The following is an 18,855-nucleotide window of genomic DNA, read 5'->3' as shown; positions in this document are numbered from 1 at the left end:
AAGTAATCAGGAGTAAACTTCATCAGTAATATAGTCTTATTACAAATGAATTATGGTAACTCAAACGGAATATGTAGTAGTCAGACAAGTTCATTCTGAATGAAAATTTGGGTTTTCATTAGGGTCCCAACTCCAAATTAGTTTGTACAGAAAAGGGATCCTTTAAAATTGATAAATGAAGAAGCAGTGGATTGTGGAGAGATGTCCAGTAATCCTCTGGAAATAAATGTTAAGTGCATTTTACTTAATATATTTGTTAATCATATAAGAAGTCAAGTAAACAACATATTGCAGATGATGCTAAGTGCAGAAGCCTATACAAATGCATGAGCTAATATGGGAAAAATGCTGAGGTACCAACAGAGCCTTGAAAAATGCGTAAGAAACCAAAAAACTAAACAAATTTTCCAGAATTACTTTGGGAAAATTAGCATAGGTAACGTATTTTCTGCAAAAATAATTGGGAATTTAGTTTTTTTATATGATAAAAATAATTGACCTACCTGTGCAGATATATGTTCTTACCTTCCTGAACTAATGGTGCTTTCTTGATGCTGGAGAACATAAGTATTTTTGGTGCTTTAGTTTCAAAGCATTAACAATGATCACAAATCTGTATTGGCTTAGAACAAGGGTTAAACATGTTAATTCTGCCTGAAGGGAAAACCTTGAAAAGAATTCAGTGTTGTTAAGTTTCTTATACTTAAGATTAGATTTAGAATGTGAAGATCTTGGCTTTTAATCACCAACTTTGGATAGAGTTTCAAGCAGAAAGGTTTTTTTGTTTGGTTAGGGGTTTTTTTTGTTTTATTTTTTTAGGTTTTTTTTTTTTTTTTACTTATTGTTGTTGTTATTAATTTTTCTATTTATTTTTTAAAGTGAATCCCATAAACTCTTCACTAAGTCTCTGTTGACCTTGGGAAAGGGATTCATCTTTCTGAAAAATATGTTTTCTTTGTGATATGTCTTGATATCATGGTACTTTAGCCAGAACTTAGTACAGTCTGTCAACAGACCAATAAACTCATGTGTCCTATATTGCTTTGGTAGTGCCGGCATGTTTTGTAACTTTAAGCTGTTTATTTGTATCAATGTGCAATTTTTCTAAGATTTTTGGAAGATGAATGAAATATGTCACTATTGGCATCCTACCTGGTAATTTCGGACTGTTAATAAACACTGGCTCATATCACAGTGAGTCTAGAAGAAATAGTAACATACCAGAAGCCTGATGTTTGTTCTTAGTGGAAATAAGACAAAAGTAATTCTGTTAAAATAAATTACACCTTTCTTAATTACAGTGTTTAGTATTCAAAGGGGTGCAAATAGCTGATATGTCAGATTGTGTATGTAATAGTCTAAACTAATCATCCTTTTTAAGATGAAGCTGAAAGGAAATAGTTAAAGTAACAATACTTTGAAAGACCAAAAGAGAAATATTGGGTTTGTAATTACTATTATTCAACCACCTATTAAAACTGAATAAACGTGTTAAAGTTCCTTGAAAGTCTACAAACATCCTGAAATCTAATGGTGATGGATCTATCAGTTTGTGGTCACTGTACATTATGAACTGTGGGAAAACACACATATTAGGGGTACAGTGGAAGTTTGGTTAACCTAAAATCTGGAATTCCCTGAACTCTCTGGGTTTGATCATGTAACCTTCTTGTTTGTCAGTAGTTATTTTTCTATTTTTCACATGGGAGGAAGAGACAGTGAAGGACAACTTCAAAGAAAGCTTCTGGAGCTTTCATGTGATACTGGCATAATAATAATAAAAAAATTTTAGAGGGTACTTGACAAATTCTTTAGCCTTAAGACATTTGATTAGGCACTTCTTGAATTTTGCCACTGGTATTTGAAACTGTTTGAAATTTTCCTTGCATCAGAGACTAATATTTGGTCTACCTCGAAATCTCAAGTATTTATCCCATTTGAACCCAGGCTCAGGGTTTCTGAACTGACATCCTGGCCTCTGCTGCTCCAGTGTATGGAGTGGAATAATGGAGGGGTAGTATAGGTGTTAAAGGATCTGCATAAGTGTATTTTATTCCTGTGGTGATTCCTTTGGTCTGCACTGGATTACATGGTTCAACTAATATTTCCCTATGATGGCACTGCCACTTCTCTAGAAAAGGGGAGTAGAATGTGAGAATTAGGGTTCAAAATGTAATCACTAACTCATCTTTTCTGGCCTTTGTGTGGCCAACAGCCTGGATTTATCCTTGGAAGAAGTGAACAAGGATGTTCTAACTTAAGGAGAATTATATTTGCTTGAACTAGGTCTGAATTTGTCCCAGCTCTTCTAAGTGGGTGAGTTGTTACAGTGTCCCCAAATGCAAAGGCATTTGATTATTTAAATTTAGCTGAGACATTAATATGGTAAAAAGTACTGATTTTCCATCTTGTTTCTCGAAAGATTTTTAGTAGTTTATATTTTTTCCATCTCTGTCATGCTTTTCTTTTTCTATTCCTCCTTATTTTATTAACTTTGTGACTAAATGAAAATAATTTCAGAGCTTTAAAAATTTTTTTTATTCCAATGTGTCCCGTGTCAGTAAAATGCTAGCAGTAGTGTTTCTGATTAGATTTTTGCTTTATTAGCTAATTCTTTAATTCACAGTAATCATCTCTTGGTTGCTAACTAGTTGCTAAGAAGGATAGATTGCCTTCAGAGGACATTCTGGGAAATGATCCAGTTTCTTGCTTGCCTATTTTAATCTCAAGTTTCCTGTTAGAATTATGCAGTGTTATAGAATAACAAGTCAGACACAAAAACCTCGCTTCGTTGGTTGGAAGACAACTGAACACACGTGCTCTCTGCAGAATAATATCAAATAATATGCTCAGTGCTTTGTATCTCACTTGTGCTTCATTATGTGATCATGTGGATTTCTGTTTTGCTCACAAAAAGAAAGCAGGATAATAGTGTTGTGCTATGCTGGATGTTGTGTGATGATGATGATTAATTTGTTAATCAGGCTACTGGATTTGATATAGGGGAGCTTGATGAGCTTCTTATAGGCTAAACAAATAAAATGAAAAATTTCAAGGTATTGATTGGGTATATTTTGATTATGGCATAGCAGAGGTTGACTAGATACTGGATAAAATAATGTTTTGACTAATTTATTTTATGAGAAGGGAGAATAACAACTTCAATTAAACAAGCAGCACCAGAGACCAAAATGCATTCTGTTTGAATGCATCTGGCCCTACTACAAAACACATGTGGCACTAGCTATAGCCCATTAGCTCAGGTAAAATATGATGTTGTGTAGTCTGGCCTGGCCTGTGCCTGGCTGCCTATTTGTGTCTAAATTGGGAAGAAAACCAGACCTATTCCTTCCCAGTACCACTGGCACAACCAGGCTTTATAATGAACTGCAGATGTAATATTTTGTTGATTTCAGCATTGCAAAGGCTGTCCAAGAGTAGGGGGCAAGATCAGATGGTAGAAAGCAAAAAAGGAAAAAGGGAAGAAACAACCAAGCACTTTGGAGTAAGGCTTTGCCCATTTATCATACTGTTATTGTGAGTGATTTTGTGTGTAAAGCCTGTTCTTGGTATCAGTGTCTTGCTTTAGAAATTGATGAATCTGAGGAAAAACTGGAAACAAGGTGCAGTCAAACATCTTTGTAGAATGAGAGTGAGTCAGTAGCACTTGCTGTCTCAGAACCCAGAACTTCCCCAGTCCAGCCTTGAAGCTGTCTACTGGAGCAGTAACTGCTGAACTAACAGAGTTTATGCTCAAGTGTTCACTCATTTAGTTAAGAAAAGGAGACTTTAACTTTTTCATATTTTTTGTGACACCAGGACTTACAGCAAACAATCCTGTATATATTTCTACCTGGTTCCAAACTCAGAGCCTGTGTTTTAATGCCACCTCTGAAGTTGATTCCACACAACTGCTGAAGTTTTTGAGAAACTGTGAAATATCCCCTTTTCATGTTTCTAAGAAAGAGTTATATCAATAGGGTTTTGTCTGTATGCTAGGCTTTTGACTGTCAATCTGTATGGTTATTATATGCAAGCGTGTGTACTGCCAGTGTGTTTTAAACTAACTTTCCTCAACAATCTCTGCTTCACACTTTTTACTGTTGTAGAGTTTATTATTTTGCATATTGCACAATTTCACAAGTTTTCCCACCATCAAAAATTCTCAGGAAATAAGCAAAAGGTAAAGCTTTTACTTTGAGATCAAAGTTTTCTCTTGCTGTTTTAAAATCACTTTAATTCCCATGAGAACTTTCACAACTTGCCTGATTTTGATCTTGTAGTGAAGTAAAAATACCATAATAATGGCTTTAGCATGTGTTATTCAGGTTAAGACAATGCCAGAAGCTTAGAAATGCAATGTGCTGGTCACATCTTCTTTTGTGTGGAGACTCTGCCAGCAAGAAAAGTTCTTGTGTTTTCAGAGCTCTAGCTCTTTTTTTCCACTGACTTTGTTCAATGTAGGCTGGATATTAGAAACTGTTGTTGTCCAGGCCCTGTGCAAACAGTGATCTCAATTCAAATCAGTAGTTACTTTGGGCTCCCTACACCTACTGCTGCAAAGCAGACAGTCATGGTGCTCTAATCCACATTGGCTTGTTCTCCAGACACAGCACTGCCTTAGTTTCATCAGGCCTGAGGAGGACCTAGAATTTCAGTGTGGGATGAAAGCAGCAGCTGAAGGTTGACAAGGAGAGAAAAGCTTTACAAGAGATGCTGGAACTCTAGCAGACTTGCTATTGGTAATGAGCACAAGTATTTAAAAATAGATAAATATGTAAGTGTAAACTGGATAAATAGTAAAATTTTTATACTCTTTCGGTTCTAGATGATCTCTCTTGCAAGAATTCTTTTCTGTTTTGGAAAGTCAATGGTTGTACTGAGAATTTATCAGCCTGTTAAGAGAAAATGTATCATAGCAAAAATCACAGGACACTTACTACATCCATTGTTACTGAAAAACTAATGATTTGGAAAGTTATATGTCTGGATGAGCTCCATGGTTTTCTGTTTATTAATTCTGATGATACCACATTAAATGTTCATTTGGCAACACTATAAATAGGGAGTTGGGTTGGGTTTTGCCTTGTTTCTTTCTATAGAGGATAGATTTATTGCTAATAAGTATCACTGAGGGAGGTGAATTATGTCTTTTGTTTCAATAGTCACTTAGCAATGCAACTGCTCATTACTAGCTCAGTGAGTCAGTGTTTTCAGAAATTAAAAACAATTTTGTATGCCTCAATCTTTGACTACCCAATTTGAGAGACCATAAAAGGCCTTTGTAGGGGAGTGGGTTGTGGTTTTGTTTTTATCTTTTTGTGTTTTTTTTTTGGTGGGTTTTTTTCCTTTTTCTTTTTTCCCCCCACCAAGGTAATTCTTATTATCAGCCTTCTAGAAATCTGGATGTAGAAAACAGTGCATATAGAATTCAAGGGAATGCATTTCCTTCAGTGCTGCAAAGGGGATGAGAGGCAGTTCTTAAATGTATTGATGACTTCTCCATGCTCTGAAATGATAGAGAAGGACACTTGATTCTTCAGCTTTACAATAACTTCCATGAAATATTTAATGCTTCTCTGATGATTTATTCTTCTTTGCATAATGCAATCTAAAAGAGTGGTTTCGTTAATTATTTATATTGTGCTGCCGATGTTATTTCTCTCCAAGTGCTTTCCAGCAGTAGTTGTTTCTGCTTATTACCAGGAGAGACTTTAAGAGGCAGACCTTGTCAAGAAAGCAGAATTATAACTTGTCTTATTTGTATCTGTGTGCTTTATAATGTGTGTGCTGGGTAGGAAACACTAGTAGGGCTGGAGCAAGACAAGAGGGACCTAGGAGCCCCATGCTCAGGAACGAGAATAAACTGGGCCTTGCTGGGGTTGTGAGTGTAGCTCTTAGGGCGCCTGATAGCTGTGTTGGCAGGATAAGAACCTGAAAAGGGCAGTTCAGAGACGATTTTGAAGCATAATCAGTGTAGAGTGAAGAGCAGTAGGGAACCTATGTGAGGTGCCTGAGGGTGATGATCCAGCATCACTGCTGGGCTCTAAACAGCTTGCAAAGCGGTTGTGGGTACGCTTTTACTCCTGTAATCTTGTTTTAATAGGGTGTGAGTCTGAGAGCCAGCATGGACTTGGCAGCAGTGGTAAAGGAAGGAGGATGGCTCCCAGGTCTTCCTAAGCATGCATGAAAAGAAGGTCTTCAAGTATTTAGGTCTCATGGCTTCTCCTGTTGGTGATCTCCCTGGCTGCCTGAAACCCACACAAGTAAACCCAGGAAAAGGAGAGCTGCCAATGGTGCCATCTCATTGAACGTTCTGCTTGCTGACTGTGCTGGTTCTCACCAGAATGTGAGGTTGGAGAGCAGAACAGAGAGGACTGGCTTCTCTCTGTGACAGCTGGATGATTGTGCTGCTCTTGTAGTGCAGTGGGGAGCAGCATCTCCAACTTCATAGGAGGGGGAGAGGAGCAGGTTGACATTTACATTTTTCTCTTGATTTATCTTTCAAAAATAGCACTCCTAAAGGGGAAAAATGATTCTCAGTAAAGGTCAAAGGACATTCAAGACTCAGTTTCTTAAAGGTTGCATTGCTTAACTTCTCAGCACTGCCTGGGATAGCCAGGTGTTAGGTGAGCAATGATAAATTATACTAACAACCTGAACATTTTATTTAAGGAGATAATGCACAGGGAAAATATTCCACAATATGTACTATTGAAGACATAAGTGAGTTTGGGTTTTTTAGCTTTTCTGAGGACTGTGATGCAGTAGTACACAGCTTTAGATAATTCACTACAGTGTGTGCTACTAGGAAATAGTAGCAAACAGTAGCATTCACACCTTCTCTTTTGGTAGGAGAAGAGGAAATAAAGTCCCTGTGCACAGTGGAGGACTCTTTCTGGATTGCAGACATGTGCTGTGCAGGCTAGAATCTAGCTCAGGGCATTCCCTGAGAAGAACACCACAGATTATTTTCTCAGATACAGTGGTAAAAATTAGAAATAATCTCAGTCAATTGGTTTGCCTTGGCATGAGAAAAGAACAAGAGTCAGACAGTGAAGCTGGTTAAGTAGTTTAACTACTGAGTTGACTCTCTTTTGCTTCCAGATAGGTCTCTTAACTGCTGATGCTCAGAGCTGTAGTAATACATCTTGAGACAAGATATACTCCACTTTGTGAGGTATAACTACTCCAAGAATAAAAATTATGCAGTGCTTTATTGGAGACGAGGAATATCTGGATATCTGCCCCTGTTAGTTCTATGGGACCTGAATCCCTGTTCGTGCTTGGTGACAGTCCAACAGTCACAATAATCCTTCTGGCTTTCAGCACAGCAGACCATGCATTCACCCATGACTGAGAGGACTGCTCTTGGTTACCTTTGTTTTATAATAAAGCAGAAACAAAAGGTGGCTGTAATTTTTAAAGACTTTGCTAAGCATGAGTGACTTGTTAGGGTTTGAACTGCGCTGCAGACACAGTTGGGGAAACTTTCAGACACGTAGCCCTTTTGGTCATCACTGGGAGTGTTCTGGAGCAGAAGCCTTCCCAGGGAGCAGCTTGGAGACTCCATCAGTGGGCTTATTGCCCAGATGAAGTTTCAGATACATTCATAGGGATTTCTGTGCTAAGCCAGTTGCCCCGGGCTTAGTCATATCAGAGACATACCACATATCTGAGAATCTTGCATTAGACTTTTCTAAATAAACAAATGTATAGGACAGTGGGGGATAGAAAAAACACTGCAATTATTTTTTTTTCCAAAGGCTTTGGCATGAGCTGAAGTATTTCTTTATTCTTTCTAAGAGAATCCTGACATGTTGCTTGAGGTCTCTTGTGAGTTCTCCATACTAGGCTCTTGCAATATTCCTTTATGCATTTAGAAATAGTTAGGCTTTCAAATTTTGTAAATCCAGAGCACCCTTTCAGACCTCAAACCTCCATGTGATGAAAAAAGCTGAGAGTAGACTGACTTTTCTTGTAGGCCTTATATATAAAGCAACCTATATCCTTAAATAGCTTTCAAGACCGAGGAAAACTAATTCTTGTACAGCAATGAACTTTGCTCTGATCAGTGCCTATGCATGTCAAACACAGTTGTGTAACAGAGAACCAATGCTGACAAACAGCTTGCCTACACCTGCTTGTTGCTTGTATACAGGTGCTCTCTTCCCATCAAAAGCTTAGTTGGCAGTGGTAGGTGACTTGCTGTTCAAAGAGCTGTCACAGGTATAATCTGCAGGAGTGCATTTTTGAATTTAGTTGTACATCTTATAGAGCTAATCATGGAGGAAAGTTCATTAGCAGAACTGCTTCTTAATAAGTAGAAACCCATCCTATTGCAGTGTTGACTACTGCAAATCATAGAACTCACTATAGTATTGCTGCAGGACACAAAAGTCTTGAAGCCTTGCATAAGGAGAAACTAAGAAAGAACATGAGGGTGTATAAGTCCCAGGAGGAAAAGATTAAATACATTGAACTGTGACTTCAAGTTATCTGGATCTTCTAAGACTATTTCCATTATTTCTTAATTTCCTTTGCTCTTTATTGGATATTGTTTCCTTATCTGGTATTCTCTCAATTATTAAAACCCAATTGCTGTTTGTTTGGTTTTTAAAATTAATTATTTAAAATCCAGAATGAAGCATAAGAGATATCAAATAGTCATGTCCATCAGAAGTTTTTTTGGTTTTTTTTTGTACCTTATTAAAATTCCCATTAGCTTCTTGTATAACTGCTAGCCATCTCATTTCCTTCAGAGGAATTCATTTCAAGATTTGTACATTTCTACATGAGATGGAGAAAATCTATTTCTACAGTTCTATGTGCTGTGAGCACCATTAGACTTCTCCTTTGGTTCAGGGAACTCTGGCAATATTTTATTCTGAGTGGCTGCTCAGGTTGCTGTGACATTCAGAAATGGGCCTGATTTGCATTAGACTATTTAATTTGCAGTGCTGTATCATTACACTTGTCTGTGCTGAAGAGAAAGGAATTAAAACTTCAACAGAGCTCTTTTCTTGCATGTCTTCATGAGTTATTTTGCTGTAAGAGTTAATGTGGGCACACTGTTACCCACTGGCTCAGGATATGTGGGGGGTTTTCTGGGGGCGTAGAGTGTTGGTGATGCTTGGATTTTTTTGCCTTGGGATTCCAAGAAATAAAATTACAGATTTCTTCTGAAAGCATTCAAAAGTTTAGACTTTCAGGTCCTTATTATCATCTCTTTGCTGGTTAATGGTGGACCAGTTTCAAAGGCTGTGTTGGTTTCCAGTGTTTCTGTAATGCTTGCCTCTTGGGCTGCCATTACAGCATGCAGTGAATAGGGATGTTCCCTGTGTCTCCAGAGGGATGCCAAGTTCTGTTTCTAAAAAAATAAGTTTCTTTCAAAACAAAACAAGATTTACAATCTTCCTCAGGAAAGCAGTCTCATGTCTGACAGGAAGGTGAGATCAGGTCCCAGCCATGGTGGCAGAGACACTGCACCAGGGCTTTGACACATGCAGCACTAAGCTCAAGCACATACAAGCACATCCTACTTTTGGCTGAGGAGCACCATCTGTGGAGCAAATTCCTAGGTCTGGAGGCAGGGCTGGACCATGTTCGGCAGCACATTCCAGGTTTCTCAGTGTTGCTGCTGGTATTGAATTTGTTTGCCTCGAGTGGGAGGTACCCAGACTGCATATGCCATAGGAGGGAAAGAAGTAGTGGGAAATACCAGTGTTTGGGTGGGCACTGAAAGTGAGAGGCCTGGAGAATGAAGCTTGTTGAACCTGCTTCTTTGTGGGAATTGGTGAACTTTGCTTTGGGAAAGGCCGTTCCCTCATCCTCTGCACAGGAGCTGCTACTGTCCTGTATGCCTTCCAGTGGCTTCCAAAAGTTTCAGGACGAGAAGTTGGAATCCCTCTTGGAGACACAGGAAACCCCCCTATGCATTGCATGGTGTAGTGCCAGCCCACCAAGCAAGCCCTACAGAAGCACTGGAAACCAGGAGGCCCTTTAAAATTGGTCCACCATTAAACAGGAAAGAGGTTATGATAATATGGATATACAAATCTAAACTTTAATGTATTCAGAAGAACCTGTCATTACCAAAGCAACTGATCTGAGGATCATGCCATGGATACTTAAGAACCTCAGAAACCCTAAAGCTTGCTTTTCTGGATCAAAGTTTAGGATCTTGTCTGTAAGAATATGCTTTCTTAATATTTTTCTTGATTATGTCTGCAAGAGCTTTTGATTTATTTGGCTGATTTCTCAAGGTTGCCTAATTCCTCTGTTCAAAAAGGCTCATTTACCTTGATGCTACCATGCTGATATAATATTATCAGAGCAGAATGTGTTGACAGTCAGCTGTTGCTTTCATTACTAACTCCAGTTCGTTTCCCATTGCTAAAACTTCCCTTTTGCGTTACATTAGTTTTTCTTACAAGTTAAAGCTTGTAATGATTGACGTAGGCTGGAGTGGAAGGTGATGGTCGGCAAGAACTCACAAGCATATGGGCAGCTGTTGGGGAAATGTTTAAAACTGTGTGTTGTTCAGTGATTGACCTTAAACATTTATTGTTTGGCTTTTTTTTTTTTTTTTTTTAATTACTCAATTTAAACTTCTTAACCTAGACATGAAAGCAAAGCTAGGAGAAATCACAGCTGCTTGAGGGGACCACTGACAGTATGGATTGCTTTAAAATTGCTTTTCATTCAAGTATTATTAAAGGCAAAGCCTAGCATAAAGAATTTGAAATTAAGGGCATTTAGCTGCAGGAATATAGCAGAGAGTCGGGGGGAAAAGGCATTTATAATATAAATGATGATGGGCAGAGTACTTTGCATGTAGACAGTGCCACCAATTAACAACAGTGAGGTGGCCCAGGATGGGGACTGAGCTCAGAGGAAGACAAAAGTCCAGATGGCTCTCTGTGATCCCGAAGTGCAGGGTGTAAGACTGTGTTACAAGGTTACTGCAAGGTGAGAACAGGGACTACAGGGACTTTTTTTTTTTTTTTTTAGAGCAAATGCTCTGAGAGAAACTGCATGAGGTGGTAATGATCTGCTGTACAGATAGACCTAGCTTTAGAGCTAAGCATACCTTCTGTTTTGCTCTCAAGGTTTTGTGATGTGAATGTCCCCTGGGAGACATTTAACTGCTTGGAAAAGTGAAAGCTGTTATATGGAAGCAAATGTGAAAGCAAATATTTTGTTTACCTTGTGTGCTAGGTATTTAGCTGAACAGTTTATAGTCTAGGGGGTGATATTGCTGATCCCTCTGTGGATGTGCAGAGAAACGTGTTGCCACTGCAGGGTGTCAGCTCAGGAGGCTGGGGAGATTTAGGGAATAGAGGGTGATACAGAGGGCAAGGTGCCCCCCTTCTGTGGGCATGGGAGCTGTGTCTCGTGGAGCAGCATGCTGCATCTGTTCTTTACTTCACCTTTGCAAAGCCTTTTCCTATTATTCTAGCAGTTATCATCTATGCACTGTTTGTCTCTCTGAGCCTAATGTATCTCAGTACTTTGCTTTCAAGCACTGCATTTCTTAGGTAAGTAATCCCATCTGTTTTGGCAGCATTTTCACTTTGAGAAGTATCTGACATTACAAGGAATACCTGCAGAATGAAGCCATAGGGTAGGATAACTAGAATGACACACACCGTATACACAGTGAAATGTTGAGATCTTGTAAGCATAATTATTTATGACATATATCAATTTTTGACGTAAGGTTGAAAACTTTTGAGAAGAGGTGAAGTATTACTGACTAGTGTGTGTTGGAACCAAGTTTTATTATCAAAACTTCACACAGTATCTGATTTGGATGCAAAATATGAATGTGTAGCAGAAATAAAACCCACAGAATATATCCTGTTGTTAGTGCCACTTGACATGGTTCACAGGTAGATGTTTCAGACCTTAGATTGATTTTAGGGAGGGTATCTGTTCATGGTTTTGTCCTCTAAAATTTAATCGGAGTCCACAAATGTGAAGTTTGTCTTCCCAGGCCATATTGAATTTCAGATTAAAATCTGGATCTCAGCATGCTTTCTGTATTTCTGTAATAAGATGTCTCTTCCAGTCTAGAGCCTGGAGATATTTTTTTTTCCCCCTCAAGTTTAAGATCTACATTTGCTATTCAGCTTCAGTCTCTTGAGAGATGAAACTTGCACTGCAAATTCAGGCCCAGGCTGCCAGTTGGGACAAACTTCAAGCAATATCTCTATATGTATTACATAAGAATAATTCATAGTATATAGTATGAGACAACTGCTCTTGCCTACAATTAGAAGAATGCTTGTGAACAGTTTTTGTTCTTGTTGTATACATATTTGTTATTTGAGACTAGTTCACCATATTTAAAATGTTGAACCAAATGTTTACTATGTGAAAACATTTGCTGTACAGAACCTCAATTAGTGTTCTTAGTAAACAAAACCAAAAATGCTGGAAACAACAGCTGCAGAGATTTGATTAAAAATTCACTGAGTATAAAGGCATGATATCTTTGTACTTTTAGTCCAGATAAATTACAATGCTCAGTTGAGTTATTGGCTGAAACTTCTACCCCTCACTGAAGCCAATTTTGTGTATTTGTGGAAAGCATGAAATGGGATGACAGCACTGAACATGTCACTTTCTCTGTTTCATTTTTGCTTTGATATGAAGCGAAAAAGGGTTGTGGGATACATTATGGTAGTCAGTAGAAAGAACACTAAGTAAGGTTACAAAAGTTTTAGCATGATGTTCTAATGATGATGGAAAATGTCTTTCTATGCAATTTTGAGAACTTTGACATGAATCATGCTGTTTCTTTTCCAAGATACTTTTTTTCTGTGGTAATTCACTGCATTTTATTGTATGTGAGACAACTGCTAGCTTTTCTATTTCTAGTGAAGACAGGACTGTTGTAGTCTGACAGAGCTGACAATGACACTAAATAGACTAAAAAAATTCTGTAATATTTATAAAGCTCTGAGTTTAGAATTTAGGGTACAATTCAGCAAAAAGCCTTAATACTAAAGATGGTTAAGGGCAAATCTCAAATTGCTTGTGAAACGGGAACTCCGAAGAACTTTCTCTCAGGACTATTCTGACAGATTTTAGTTGTCAAACTTCTAGTTTAGTTTAATAAGGCAAATTTTTGTTGGTTAAAATGTGTTTTGTAATAAAAATAAATGCCGCAATTTATGATGTGGGGTGCTGCAAATTCAGGAATTATATATGCAGCTTAATGGATTCCTCTGTTAATGTAATTTGCTCTTTCTTTTTCTGTTTTATGGGCTTGGTCTTTTTATAGTCTTTGGGTGTGTATGTGTTCTTCCTTACAGTGATGTAAATTAGTAGTAATACACTAATATCAATGGAAAACTGATATAAAGCCTCTCAGATCTGTATTGGAGCTTTTGCATTTAATTCCAGCTTCCCTTGAATCTTTATAATAAGTTCTTAAAGCTTTGTTTCACGTGAATTGTGTGCCGATGTGTATTATATATTAAATGCTTTCAGATAGTACTGGAATATTCTGTAATCATTTTTCATCAGTTATGTAGTAACAAAATACAAAGCAGTATGGTATTGGACCAGGAAAGACAAATTATCTAGGGTTTTTCTACTCTTGCACAGATGCTACTGTGACTGTGCATCAGGGTGTACCCAAGTTAACTTTAAATTAGCTGGCTTGGCCAAAAGTGCAGGAACATGAGGTACTCACCAAGAATTTCCTAAGCTTCTAGGAAAGGTGTTTCAGCCTTGTGCTGAACTTGCTCCTCTAGTTAGCTCAGCCCAACCTGACCTAAGTTCAAGGCATTGACTGTGCTGCAGAGGTGATTTTAGCCATCGCATGGATGCAAGCACATAATTTACATGGTATTTTGTTATCCTGAGTCTGATCTGCTGCTTCTGAGGGCTGATGTAACCCCTACTGAGGAGCCCCTGAGGGCCAAAGAGCTGCCAGGGAAACACAGGTATTTGTATGTAAAGAGGAGGGTAGTTCTACCTTAGACATTTTTAATCCCTTCTGACTTGCAGGTGCAAGGGACGATATAGAAAGAGGAGGTGGGAGCTGCTGGCATATGAAGGTGGTGAACTCAATGGCTCGCCTTCTCCGTGTGCTTTCTGGGCATGGTGAATTCTCTTCAGGTGGTTCAGTGGCCAGGAATGATCTCTAACCATGCTCTCCTCATCTGTGGAGGTGGTCACAGGGAGGTCCTGAAACAGCCATGGGGGAAGTGACAGTGCAGGCTTGGGATATGGGAACAGAAAAACCTTTATTTCTGGTGATGAGATTAGACTTTGGTAACTTTTCCTAATAGTGATATGGGAGTAGAAGGGGAGATAAATACCAATTCTGCCTTTGCTCCTGATAGAAGATATTGTGAATTACTGCTTTAGCTCTCCTGAATCATTCAGCGGCTTCCAACTCAAATTGGACTGGAAATTTTAAATGTATAGCACTCCTGAAATGAAGGCACATGTTAGTGACTGTGCTTCATGTGCAAAATACTGATTTCTACAAATACATTTATTTCTTTTGAATGGTTGAAGAGCCTCCTAAGTGAAATGTGCTGATATGAATAACAAAACAGAACGACCTTTGTCTGGCTGTGCATTCCCAAAGGATAAAAGACATGTAGCTTATACTACTAAATATCTGTGAAGTTATATTGTTGCTGGGTTCATTATTAGCAGATCTTTATCTTCTAAAATCAATGGTTCCCTTTGTGAGATTTAAATTTTCCATGCAATCCCATGGTAACAAAGGATGCCTGATTTAGCAGTGACATTTGTAGTGAAACTCACCATCAGGTGATTCAGTATGTCCATTATTAGTCTTTATTTTCTTCCCAGGGAGTACTTTTCAATTTAGTTTGCCTCATACCGTGTTTGGCTTGATTTCTTATTGAAAACGAAAATGTTTTGCCCTTAGGTTCATCAGAGGCTTTTAAAACCTGAATAGTGAAAAAAAACCTCATTAAGGTCAAAGGCAAGAATAAAGTATTTGAGAAAATGGTGAATCACCCCAAACTAGGCCAAGAGACACTTCAGAGACAGAGTCCGGGAGGTGGGTATTTGCTTTTTTCGGTGTGCCGGGTGTGGGGGATCGCTCCTCCAAACACACACACAGCACTTCCTACAACACAACATTATGGGTAAAATTCATGAATATTCATCACATTCCTTGGGCTAGGAGTGGCTATACAAATTAGTTCTCAGAAGTCATTAATATCATTAGCATATGTGTCACACATGTGTGGTGTGTCCTGGTGGTCGCACTGAGGAAGGCTCCTCTTCTTCCTCGGGGGTCTTTCTGATGAAGGCTAGTAGGCATCACAATGCACTTTTCACCTTTCTCTCTGGAGCATGCGTAGTCCTTTGTAGAATGATTCAGTGGTTTCTGTGTTGCTTCAAAACAAATTCTTGTTCTTATCTTGACAAGATTAAGGTGGATCCTGCTTCTTAGGTTTTGTAATTAACATTTTTTGTCTCTTAATAGTTACCTCTGCTTACATGAGTTAACTATTGATCGACCCCTTTCCCAATCCCCCCTTTTATTTTGGTCATTTGTAATTCTTTACAAATCTTGCATGTCTTGAAAGTGAGTACCCTTTTCTACTTTGCTTCTAAGTTTGTGCTTTTGCCACTGAGCATAAGCATCGCAATTCCAAGTACATAACATTATACAACAATAACTACTAATACAAACAGTAAATAACAGTGCAATAATACAAATAACTATTACAAACGATTGTTTAAGCCGGGATAAGTTGGATAACCATCCTGTAAGTTTGTTTCATACCTCTTTAAACTCCCAAGAAGTGTCATCCAAGGTGATCGGATGCAACATTCGCTTTGGATAAATAATTTTAACAGTTTTCTGGGTATGAGTATGAGACCCTTTATCCTAGCCCACCCATCTGTTCCTATTTGTCCCTTCTCTTGTTCTAATTAAAATCATCAGTGTCATATGATGGGGGATTTTTCACCCATAAGGATGCTAGAAGGGATTAGAGCTAGGGCTTGAATCTGAATCCTACTAGCCACTGCCTTTGCTGTTTTGGCTGCCATAGCATTTCCCAGTTCAGCGATGGTGTTACCCTTGGAGTGCTCTTTACAACGCATTATAGCCACTTTTGAAGGTTTTCGCACTGCTTCCAGCAACTCTAAGATTTCAGTAGCATTCTTAATTTCTTTCTTCTGTGAGGTCAATAAGCCCCTTTCTTTCCAGCTAGCCCCGTGAGCATGTACCACCCCAAAAGCATACCTTGAATCAGTCCAAATGTTCATAGGTTTACCTTTGGCTAATGCCAGGGCTTGAGTCAGGGCTACTATCTCAGCCTTTTGAGCCAACGTCCCCACAGGTAATGGATTTGCTTCAATGATGGCATCTGTGGTTGTAACTGCATACCCAGCGAGCCGCTTACCATTCTTGACATAACTGCTCCCATCGGTGAACCAGTTTTCCGCATTTTCTAGCGGAGAGTCCTTTAGGTCTGGGCAGTAAACTGCCTCCATGGTTTCAATGCAGTCATGCTGTACAGTCTCTTCAGTAACTTTGTCCTGGAGGTAAGCTGCTGGGTTTAAAACGTTAGTTACTTGGATACTCACATCCTCCGATTCTGCTAGGACAGCCTGGTATTTGGGAAAGCGAGATGGGGTTAACCTGTGATTTCCTTTCTGTGTGAGCACTGCTGACACTGTGTGAGAGACAAAAACAGTTATCTGCTGGCCCAGTGTGAACTTGCGAGCTTCTTCTATGTTCGGGATCACAGCTGCCACTGCACGCAGGCAGGAGGGCTCTTCTTGGCTGCCCACGTCCAGCTGCTTGGAGAAATAAGCCACCGGCCTTTTGTATGGTTCCAGCTTCTGTGCCAAAAGTCCCAGCGCCAGTCCTTGTCTCTCATGTGAGAACAACAGAAAAGATTTAATGACATCCAGTATGCCCAGTGCTGGAGCTTGCATCAACTCGCATTTCAGAGTTACAAATGCATTATTAGTCTCTGGTGTCCAGCACAGGTGGGTCCTCTCAGTTTCTTTTAGGAGCTGGTACAAGGGTTTCACAGTTACTCCATAGTTGTAGATCTATAATCTACACCATCTTCTTGTTCGCAGAAAAGTTCTCAGTTCTCTGGTTGTAGTTGGCCAGGGCATTTGACAAATTGCCTTCTTCCCAAGGCTGTCTTGGCTCTCTCCCAAGGTTATTTCCCAAGGCTCTCTTTCCTCCTGCCAGTTCATATCCCAGATTTGTAACTTTCCAGAGGACTAGCTGAGCCTTTTCAGGGGACACCCTATATCCACTTAGTCCCAGAAAGTTTAAAAGACTTACAGTCCAGTCCTTGCAGTCTTCATGGGTCCTTGTTGCTATTAGTAAGTCATCAGCATACTGCAGAAGTGCACCTTCCCCAAGTGGCAGTGTCCAGGCTTCCAGTTCCTGGAATAATTGATCTCCAAATATTATGGGGCTACTTTTGAATCTTTGCGGCAGTACAGTCCATGTGAGCTGACTCTTTCTCCCTGTTTCGGATTTTCCCATTCAAAGGCAAAAATTTCCTGATTGCTTTCAGCTAATGGCAGACAAAAGAAAGCATCTTTTAAATCTAAAATTGAGAACCACACCCAGTCACTTTGTAATTTTGTAAGTAGAGTGTAAGGATTGGCCACTATGGGATGTAGTGTTTTTGATATTGTATTTACTGCCCTCAGGTCCTGAACTAACCGAAAACTTCAATTTGCCTTTTGTACTGGTAGAATTGGGGTATTGTAGGAAGACCTACACTCTCTCAACAACCTTTGATCAATAAATTTAGTAATTATTCGTTCTATTCCTACTTGTGCTTCATGCCTTAGTGGATATCGTTTAACTGACACTGGTTGTGCCCCTTCCAGTAGTTCAATAATCAGCCCGTTTTGATCTCCCTGGAATTTCAACATCCCATACTAATGGGATCACTTGATCTGTTATTTCACTGTCTATGGGTAGTTCTCTTCTTTCAGTCTTGTTTGTCTGTTTTTTTTTTTTTTTCCCTAGGCCTGAGATGATCAAAGAATGGGTTTTCCCTTTATCTAATCTTAGTGGTTTAATTTACCTGATTAGGACTTCAGGGAGTCTTCTTTGGTTGCAGCTTCTTTGTACAGTTTTTGTTATAATATTCTTACTCTGCTGTATAATTCTATACATTATGAAGAATTAGTTTTTATGATACAAAACTAACACACAAAACATTTTCATACAAAATGTTCTCATGCAAACATATCTTTACATTAGGGCTATGCTCTGTTTTCTAGGAGATTATATCACTGTTGCCATTTAATCTTGACACAAACTAGAAACTGTGGCTTTATTTTTGGTGGGATTAAAAATGAAACAAATTCTCTTTCAAACTTAGTTTTATTACCTCAAGTAGGTTTTTTTTTTTTTTTTTTTAGTGAATAAATTGCCTTAATCACTTTCTGCACCTACAGCTGAGATTGCAGAATGTGCTATAAATAGGGGGGGCGAGGCAAAGTTAAAATACCCTCTTAAAACATATGGCATGAGATTCAACAGCACATTAGTTTGAGAGCTGGTAGAAGGCTTTTCTGTATTTTATTCATGTCTTATCTGCAGTCCATGGCTACTCCTCTTGGTTTAGGAAGGGGGATCCAATCATTTCTCATGTAGCACTTGCCTGTGTTTTGTCAAGATTCTTTAATTCACTAATTAGAAAATACAAAAAATTTAGCCAGATTATAATAATTTTGAAGACTTCTGAGGCAGAACTGGGAAGGTTAGTCCATATTTGTAGGATTTCAAATATGTATAAATTCTTATACCAACTCTCAGGATAATATTGGTTGAGACAAATTATACATCTATAAGACTTT

At 38.7% G+C, this 18,855-nt stretch overlaps 1 protein-coding gene across 1 annotated transcript in view; it reads left to right on the top strand.

Moving 5' to 3' along the window:
* The window catches only part of SULT6B1 (sulfotransferase family 6B member 1), a 153,943-nt gene extending 139,821 nt beyond the window's left edge, over positions 1-14,122 (top strand). The window contains 1 exon segment of the mRNA XM_042021976.1: positions 14,023-14,122. Within this exon segment, the coding sequence (XP_041877910.1) occupies positions 14,023-14,122 (100 nt within the window).
* The last annotated feature ends 4,733 nt before the right edge of the window (positions 14,123-18,855 follow it).

Source organism: Corvus kubaryi, unplaced genomic scaffold (genome assembly GCF_017639235.1).
Source record: "Corvus kubaryi isolate FWS band 111438036 unplaced genomic scaffold, C.kubaryi_AGA036_p1.0 37184, whole genome shotgun sequence".
Lineage (NCBI taxonomy): Eukaryota > Metazoa > Chordata > Aves > Passeriformes > Corvidae > Corvus > Corvus kubaryi.
The sequence above is the reverse complement of the archived record's forward strand: the minus strand, read 5'-3'. Positions and strand labels throughout refer to the sequence as shown.